The sequence below is a fragment of the Pogona vitticeps genome, chromosome 6 (genome assembly GCF_051106095.1).
Source record: "Pogona vitticeps strain Pit_001003342236 chromosome 6, PviZW2.1, whole genome shotgun sequence".
Lineage (NCBI taxonomy): Eukaryota > Metazoa > Chordata > Lepidosauria > Squamata > Agamidae > Pogona > Pogona vitticeps.
The window spans coordinates 111,945,585-111,954,867 of NC_135788.1; the positions used below are offsets into that span (position 1 = coordinate 111,945,585).

Sequence of the window (9,283 nt, forward strand, 5' to 3'; positions counted from 1 at the left end):
GTTTACAGTCCATAATACACAGCAAGTAAGGAAGAAGATATGAAGAAAGAGTGGGGAAAAGCACAACCATTATTAAATTACGCGATTCTAATAAGTCCAACTTGTACGGCATAAGTTGAGGAAGGAGAAAAATAAAATGGAGGCTGATCTAAAACAAGCTGTCGGGAGAATAGTCTCCATATGGTGGAATAGCCAATCTGAGCTATGTGATTGCTCATCATTCAGCCTAGGGCCACTATCCAGTCTGTTCCTCTGCTGCAGTTGTGCCAAGTGGGAACCTCCAGATAATTTCTGGATTGTTACATTTAATACTCCCCTCTTCCATTGCCTTTGCTAGCTAAAGCTCATGGGGGTTGCAGTACAACAACATCTAAACACTCTGTTCACTCCTGTTCCACCTTTATCCAAACTTTGGTGGGGGGGGAAAGGCTCAGCTGCATCCCCATTGGGACATCAAGTCTCTAACAACACTGGTTCATGCACTGCTATTCTCAGAACTGACTACTGTAATGCACTCTACGTGGGGCTCCCCTTGAGGCTGATAAAGACGCTTGAAGGGGTCCAGAACGCAGCAGCCAAATTGCTGGGAAGAGGAAATTCAGTCCTTTCACTCCAATTCTGATCCACAGGTGTTGGTTACTGGTTCGCTTCTGTGTCAGGTTTAAGGTCTTAGTTCTAACATATGAAGATCTAAGCAGTTTAGGACCTTGCGACATGTCTAAATAGTGTCAACAGAAGGGGAGCGGGGGGGGACCCCCCTTGTTTCTTGGGGGTTTTATGCCGCCACTGGTATGGTGGTGGTGATGATTATATTTGCCCTTCTTTGTTCTCATTTGTACCACATGGTTCAAGAACAGGGATCCACATACCTTGTGGATCACCTGATGATGTTTTTCCATGGAGGTGTCTCTGCTGGTCCATCATGATCTTTCCACACCCATAGCTGGGCGAAACAAGGAGGGAGGTGAGGAGGGACAGATCTGGGCAGGAAGAGAAGAGAGAAAACAGGCAAAAGAGGAGGGCAACCTGTGCCGCTTGTGGGATCTCAGGGAGCCACTCCAGATGTCTTTGGACACACGGTAGGAGGAGGATTCAGTGCCTCCCAGTCTATCCTGCCACATAGACCCTTTCCAGGTGGAGATGCAAATGCTGGGGGGTGGAATCTGTTCAAATTTGCAGCAACAACAAAAATCAGAATGCCTCAAAACGAATCCGACCCCCTAAAACCGAGTGGAAGGGCACAGTGTGGCAGTGGCTGTCCAAAGGCCTGCGGAGTCCTGGCCTGTTATTGCCTTGAGGCATCAAGGCAATATTGTCAGGCATCATCCTTTCCTGTCCCGCCACAACAAGGACGGAGCGGAGGGGGGGAGAGAAAGAGAAAGAGAGCTCGGAGCTGTGCTCTCCCACTAAAATGTTCACCGAGAAGGCTCTGGTGCAAGCAAAAGCCTCGAGCCTCACTACTTCTCCTCCACACACACACACACACACACACACACACACACACACACACACACACACACACACACACACACACACACACACACACACACACACACACACACACACACACACACACACACACACACACACACACACACACACACACACACACACACACACACACCCCTCACTCCCACTTTGGGAGAGCCACAAAGGACAACAGACGCAACCGCTGTCACGCCCGTCCCCTCGGGGCCAGACGCGAACCTGCACACTCCCTCAGCGGTTTCTGGAGAGAGAGAGAGAGAGAAAGCCTTAGAAAAACTTTCCCGCCCTTCTGCCACGAGCAAGTGGAAGTGGCGTCGTCGTGTGTGTGTGTGTGTGTGTGTCTTTGAGAGAGAGAGCTGAATAGGAAACCGAAAGGAAGGCGGCCACACACTTCCCTCCTCCCTCAGCACCCCTCGGAGGTGCCGGGGGCCCTTGCACCGTCTCCCCGCCCGCCTTGGCACCGTCCCGGCTTTTTCTTCCCCGGGCGAGGCTTTCTCTCTCTCTCTCTCGGTTCGGTTCCAGCGAGGGGCGCTAGAAAGCGGGGCCAGATGGCGGAGCCGGCCGGCGGCGGCGAGGGCCTGCGGGCAGCCCTGCGGGACTTGTCGGAAGACGAGCTCCGGCGGTTCAAGAGGAAGCTCCTCGACTCCCGGGTCCCGAAGGGCGGCCGCCCTATCCCCCGAGGGCGGCTGGAAGGAGCCCAGGTCTCGGACGTGGCCGATCTCCTGCTCCAATACTACGGGAAGGATCATGCCCTGAAGGTGACGGTCCGCGTCCTGGAGGCCATCCAGTGCAGGGGGCAGGCGCAGAGGCTGGACGCGACCCGCCAGATCGGTATGGAGAGGGGGTGCGGTGGGAGCGCAGGCGGACCCACACCTCCCTAGGATGAAGCAGGGGGCCTGGGCAGTTGGAGGCAGGAAGCCTTTCCCCGGCTGCTGCCTCCCTGTGCTATGGGTGGGGTCGGATCCGGCATCTAGGCAGGTCTCTGGAGGCGTAGCTGGGCCGAAGAGTCCTTTCTTTCACCTCTTGCAGCATATTACTAGTCAGTGTTATACTGAGATAAATTTTCAATCTTCTGTCTTTCTTAAACATCCAGTTTCTCCTTTCTATCCAATAACTGCTTTGGGCTTCCTTCCGTCCCCCCTTTCTTATTTAATGGTCTTGAACTTGATTCTTTCGGCTGCAAAGATGGAACAAGTGTTACATATCAGAGTTGTTGTTTTTTTAAATCATGCCTCCTGTTTGTAGCATTGGAAAGGCAATGGATTAGAACTAGAATGGACCTTGAACCTTCTGGGAAATGTTCCAGGTGTAACTCACCTGGCAGCAAGGTAAGGGATTAAATTAATTCTGGTTTGCATGATGTGTCCCTGGGGATAAACTGATGCTTTTAATGCGAAGGAAGTGATTTCATGTTGTTAACACATTGTGGAGTTCCTTTTAAGATATTTATTGACACTGAGGATGTTGCTTTCCTTCTTCAGCACCAATGAGTATTGAAGTACCACCAGTCAGGATTAAGCTTACTTAGAAATAGTTAAATAATAATAAGAAGAGCTGTCAGGGGAAAAAATTATTTCTTTGAAATGTGGTGCTGGAGGAGAGCTTTATGGATGCCCTGGACAGCCAGAAAGATGAACAAGTAGGTCCTAGATGGAAAATCAAGCCTGACTATTTATGACATGCAAATGCTGAATTGCAGAATTGCAATGGACATTCCATGCTCTTTGGAATGGAGCAGTTTTTCCTCATGTGCTTTATCTTCAGTCCGATTACAGTTGTGGCATGGTGTACTTACAACATGTGGGGAAAGGGAAAGCTCCTATCACCTGGAATTTTTTGTGTACATTTGCCTTCCATTCTCCTTTTGACATATTTTGTTAAATACTTTGTAAGCTGCGTCAGGGCTGGCCTAGATGATGCACTTAGTACATGGCAAGAATCACATGTATGTACAGTCATGTAAAAAAGAAAGTACACTCTCTTCGAATTCTACAGTTTTAAGTATCAGGACTTAATGTATCAACGACACGTGACATACGTATTACACTGTGTAATCTGAAATTATTCTATTAAACTTTATCTTTGAAGGACCCTGTTATCAACAGTTTAGTAAGACTTCAGATATAAATACATGCCAGGTTAATAAATGAAAAGAAAATACATTAAGCGTAGGAAAGCTTTTCCCATTCTTTAATATGGGTTGATTCATGCAGTGAAATGGTATGTAACAAGTACAGAACTGAACATCCTTGTTTTTCAGAAAGGGTGCCATGGGGAGGCGCCGTAGTTATGATAATGATACTTTCTTCCAGACCAGACGAAAAAAAATTTGGCCAACGGTTGCCCAGGACCCAGAAACGAGCCATGAAACTTACAGGTAAAACACTAGGGATAGAATTTTTTGTTTGCAGTGAATGGGAAACATCACAAAAGATGCTCTGCTTTTTGTTTTCATGTAGTTTAGTTTATTTCTAAAATGAAATCTCTGAAATAAGAATCATCCATTTTACTGAATGAAGGGAACATAAAGATTCATGTCCATTCATGATTCCTTCATTCATTGTGCCTTTCTTTGATCTGCATATATAAAAGGAGCTCAGGAAATGAGCTTCTTACCTCAGGAACCACTTGGAGGAGGTGCACCACCAGTTTGCCATGTGCAAACTATGCAAAGCCTAAATGAGTGGGGGGAGGAGAGAATTTGACACATCTCAGCAGTTCAGGCATGAACTGGCACTCCAGCCACATCCATGCTGCAATGAATATGGTGGTTTACAGTGAACCCAATATGCCACCTACATTGAGAGGTAGTGGTAGGGTCCCATCTCTCGTAGGTAGGATGCAGGAGGTACTGCTGCTGGCACCAAAGCAGGGGTGCTCTGCTTCCCAGGAGGAGATAGTGCTGGAGGTATTTTTGGCTCTGGGCAGAGAGGTAAGTGGGACTGAGCCATGCAAAGGCTGCAGGCCAAGAGATAAGAACCAGAAGACATTGCTGGACTTCGGCTACTTCAGTTTACACAGGCTAAATATAGATCCTTTGTATGTGTTGTGTCATGATCTAGGAGATTTTCTTGTTCTTTGCCAAATGTTTTTTTAAAAATTCAGTTTTAATAACATAAGCGATGACAGCCCTCCTCAGTTCTCTTGTCCTCTATTCTTCTTTTTTGCTGCTTTCAGATTAGACATCACTGAAGCCTGTTCCGTATGCTGTGGAATTACTGATCTCATATTTGATGTGAAAACAGCTGTAACCCTAACGTATCACTTTGAGTCATGGTCTGATTACACGGGTGATTTAAAGAAGGCAGACTTGACTGTTGCTGGACCTTTGCTCAACATCAAGGCCGATCCAGAAGACGCTGTGGAGGAAGTTCACTTTCCTCACATTTTGTGCCTTGCAGGTATGTTAAGAAAAATCTTACCACTATTATAATCACAATACTAGGAATTCAAAAGAAGAAGAATTACAGTTTGCTTTTCCTTCATTGTCAACTCAAAAATGCTCTGTGGTGAACTGCCTTGGTTTACTATATCTTAGAAAATGGTGGTTTGTATAATAAATTGTTGTTTCTTTCATTTTTCATGTTCTGTTTTAAGTTTGCAATGTGTTTTTACTATATTGGCCAGGTTTGTGCAACTTGCTGCAGCTAATTTCCACTAATTAATGAAGTGCTGGTATATATCTCAGTTACATGCCTGAACATATGCCCAGCTGCATAACCAAGATACACAGCTCCACCTTGGAAATTAGCAGTGATCAGCCACTGTGAGTTATATAAATCTTATCTGAACAGCTATAAGATTCTAGCTGTTTTATTTTTCTCTCTCATTTAGGCTATAGAAACATGGCTTAAAAAGACCTTTCCCTGTAAGGTGACCAAAGAGCACAATTATGATATGATACCAGCATGAAACAGGGAAGAAGAAGCAAATCAGCTGGGCAGTAACGTGCCAATTTTAGGATGGATCTCCTCAATATTACCCAATTGTTATATGTTTATCCATATCTCCTTGTGTTCTTTTGGCAGGCAAAGACCACCCCCAAGTTTCCATCGCACATTTTATTAAAGGGAGGATGATTCTGGAGAAGCCAGATAGAGTGGAGGATTTTCATGTTGTGTTGTACAACCCCAGATTCTCTATTTTTGGAACTGTTCTCAAAATATTAGGGCTTGAGCAAGAGATAATGGTCCATGCCATGGTATTGCTTTATCAAAAGCTGAAAGTCCGAAACCCAACGTTCCATCTGTATCTTCTCACCAATGACCCTTCTGTAAAAAAGGTGATTTGACCGCTCCAACTCTGTTAGGCACTACAGATAAGCTCACAAAGTAGTTCTGATATAAGACCAAAACGTTGCTTCTGGGTGTGTCAGTACAGCTGAATTCTACCCACAATTGGTGGACACAGAATATTTTCTGAAGTTTACAAAGTATTAGTAAACACAAGAATTCTGGTCACCTCCACCCATATGGTTTTCATTGCCATTTAGAAGTCACTCTTACAGGATCAAAAGGAACCCTTTTGAACTATTGGGTCAGATCCAGATCCAGGGACCAAATGTCTCTGACTTCTTAGACAGGTGGTTAACCTGTCGCTCCACGTATTACAGGACTATCGTTTTCTGTATCTCTAAACATTGGCTGCTGGCTGGGGCTGATGAGAGTTAAAGTTCAACAATATTTAGAATGCTGCTTCTCCGTACAGTGTTTGGATGACACTGTTGCCACCTAACTAAGACTGCGACTACAGTGACAATTAATGTGGGAAATGCTCCAAGACTGGGATGATCCGATTCACATTGTTTTGAGTTGACTACATGACATAAAAGTCCATGTGAATCAGGCCGGAGATGAAGTAGGGGAGATAATCTGTGTTATTATCCTACATGAAATTTCAACAACCACAGGGAAGAAACCATATTTCTCATGTGAAACCACATTTCTTATGTGGCCTTTGAAACTCTTGTTCAAGTTCAGTGTCCACTGAAAATCTGGCCTAGTATTCCTTAGGCGCCTCAAATGCAACAGGTCTGTAAAGAATCACTGCTACAAAAATCATGCAACTTTTAGGGATCAAGTGCTCCAGAAGTCTGGTATGTCCCTTCACATGTCTCAAAAGAGAACTTCATTATTCTTCCCAGGCTGTACATGACTGTGAAGAGATGTTCCTGTCACGGAGATTGCCAAAACCTCCTGGCACCGCATACCCTCTGAAGCTTGAGTCTCGCTTCTCGCTGAGAACTTCTCATGATGTGGCAGTCTATCCCAAGGTGAGATACAATGTAATCAGGATGAAAGCAAGGCTATCATGTATGAAAATTGGGGGGAATTCAACCAGCAATGCTTTAGCTTTTGGTTTAGCTATGGACTAAGAAATATTCGGGACGTGGTGGCGCTGCGGGTTAAACCGCAGAAGCCTCTGTGCTGCAAGGTCAGAAGACCAAGTAGTCGTAAGATTGAATTCACGCATCGGAGTGAGCTCCTGCCGTTTGTCCCAGCTCCTGCCAACCTAGCAGTTCGAAAGCATGTAAATGCGAGTAGATAAATAGGTACCACCACGGTGGGAAGGTAATGGCGTTCCGTGTCTAGTCACGCTGGCCACGTGACCATGGAAACTGTCTTCGGACAAACGTTGGCTCTACGGCTTGGAGACGGGGATGAGCACCGCACCCCTAGAGTCAGATTAAATGTCAAGGGGAACCTTTACCTTTACCTAAGAAATATTCACACATACCAATTTTCACTCATTCACACAGGAATTGGTATTTAAATATATGCCTGCAGACAAGGAGCAGCAGTACATGGAACTGTATGCTCCGCACATGGAAGATGAGCTGGAACTAAACCTCATGGAGATGAACCAGGATGTGCCAGTCTGGGAAGCCTGTGTGAGGAGAGGTGAGCTTGGATCAAGAGAGAACTCCATGATGACTGGAATAACGCTTGGAAGGCAGGGACACTCCAGCAACGTTCCCTTTCTAATTTCCTCTTTCCTCTTCTCTTTCAGAAGATCTGATGTTCGACTCAGTACAAGGTGAGCAGAGCATTCCCATAGCTAGGTCTTCTCCCAGAGAAGAGAAGCCTCTTCGGTGCTAAGTTTTTATGGATTCAAAAGCTCTACATCAAATTATATGCACGCTTATGTGTACAAGGTAGTATAGTCCTATATTTTTTGAAAATCTGGAATTATCTGAGGAAAAAAATAGCTATATGCAGGAAGTTAAAGTAACGAGGGAGAGCAGTCTGTACTAGGTATGTATTCAGTATGTGTTGTGTGTTGTAAAGCTGATTCCAATGTATCATCATCAAATTAATTAAGATTCTACAAAGGACTGTGTAAACTAAAGGCCATGTTTTTCTTTATTGGGTCAATCTGTCTCTTGCTGGGTCTCCCTCTTCTCCTGCTGCCATTTGTAGAATTTTTGCCTTCTATAAAAGTTTATCATGTCATTTCATAATATGAAATGAAGCCTCAACTTCATCGTGTTTGTTTCTGGGGACAGTTCTGGTGGAATTTGATCTGGCACCCACTTTTTTGCCTTTCTAGCAGTCTGTGGTATTGGTAAAGTTTTCTTCTAATAACGCGCCACACATACATTGTTTTTTTCCTGTTAGCTCTCTTTGCTGATTACCTGATGATTACTGAAAATGTCCCACACCAGTGCCATAATCTGGCATTACTGATTTTTTGGTAATTAAAATTCCTCTTTCTACCCTATGCTTCCCACAGCTTTCACATAATTAACGGATTACATGGAAATTGGAAAAGCCATGAAAGACAAGTAGGAAGTTTTTAATTATTGAAAATCACCCCTACTGGTGATGTCATCATTCTTCTGCAAGAATAAGTTAAGCGATAGGATTTCAGACACAGTGTTCTATCATAGAACTGCAATTTATTGTTAAAGTCTTCTACGACTGATCAGATGAGAATATTCCTGGTGCAGACATGTCCTTCGATTCCATTTCTTTCTTTGACAGGGATGCAGGCAGCAGTCCCACTGGAGCAGCATTTCATTGACCGACACCGAGAGGCACTGATTCAGAGGACTGCCGCAGTAGAGGGGATTTTGGATATACTGTATGGACCCATTCTGGATAAAGAGCAATACCAAGCCATCTCTGCAAAGACAACGAGCCAGGAAAAGATGCGGGAACTCTACAAGCTGGTGCCGAGTTGGAACCGCTACTGCAAGGATAAGCTGTACGAGGCAATAAAAAGAAAACACAAGTTCCTCATTGAAGACCTTGAACGTCAGCCATGAGTCAACAAAGGTGTGACATCATTCCAGGACATGCTGAATCTATCAGCTCCATTTACTGTATAGCCCTATGCTATGTGTTTTTCCCCAAGTATTTTTTTTACTTCAACCAAAAATACATGAAAACATATCATTCCTTTTCTATTGGGGGGGGAATACAGGCAGTGTGGAGAGAAACAAAGACCAAATGTGAGATAGATTGACTTAATGATTGGCTTTGCAAAAAGCTGAGCAGGGCGGTTAATTACAGGACATCTTGGAAATTATTCATGCATAGAGTCACTGTAAGTCAAAACCTCCAGATTATTGCTCCACCTCTCCCCACTTCCATTGCTTAGGCTAGCTGGGGCTCCAGGGAGTTGCATTCCAGCAACATCTAAAAGGACACACTTTGCTCCCTTCTGGAGTAGGGGGAAATTCCAGGCTTACTAGACTGTGGAACAGCTGTAAGGCGAGTGCATGTTTGGCCTGGAATAAGGTGAAGAGCCAGAGAGGAAGTTAAGACACAAAGACGGAGACCAACATAACCCA

The 9,283-nt window shown here is 44.8% G+C and overlaps 1 protein-coding gene across 3 annotated transcripts; it reads left to right on the forward strand.

Moving 5' to 3' along the window:
• The first annotated feature begins 1,823 nt into the window (after positions 1 to 1,823).
• LOC140701329 (NACHT, LRR and PYD domains-containing protein 1) lies at positions 1,824 to 9,283 on the forward strand. 3 transcript variants are annotated; one of them, XM_072976882.2, is made up of 9 exons: positions 1,824 to 2,319; positions 2,734 to 2,816; positions 3,801 to 3,865; positions 4,666 to 4,889; positions 5,517 to 5,770; positions 6,632 to 6,760; positions 7,247 to 7,388; positions 7,501 to 7,524; positions 8,472 to 9,283. In XM_072976882.2, exons 1-9 carry the CDS (start codon positions 2,037 to 2,039, stop codon positions 8,753 to 8,755), a joined length of 1,488 nt encoding a protein of 495 aa, XP_072832983.2. In that variant the 5' UTR covers positions 1,824 to 2,036; the 3' UTR covers positions 8,756 to 9,283. The 3 variants fall into 3 exon arrangements, with proteins under 3 accessions (XP_072832983.2, XP_072832982.2, XP_078233240.1); XM_072976881.2 differs by having other exon boundaries at positions 1,830 to 2,319; positions 7,498 to 7,524; XM_078377114.1 differs by lacking the exon at positions 2,734 to 2,816 and having other exon boundaries at positions 1,832 to 2,246; positions 7,498 to 7,524.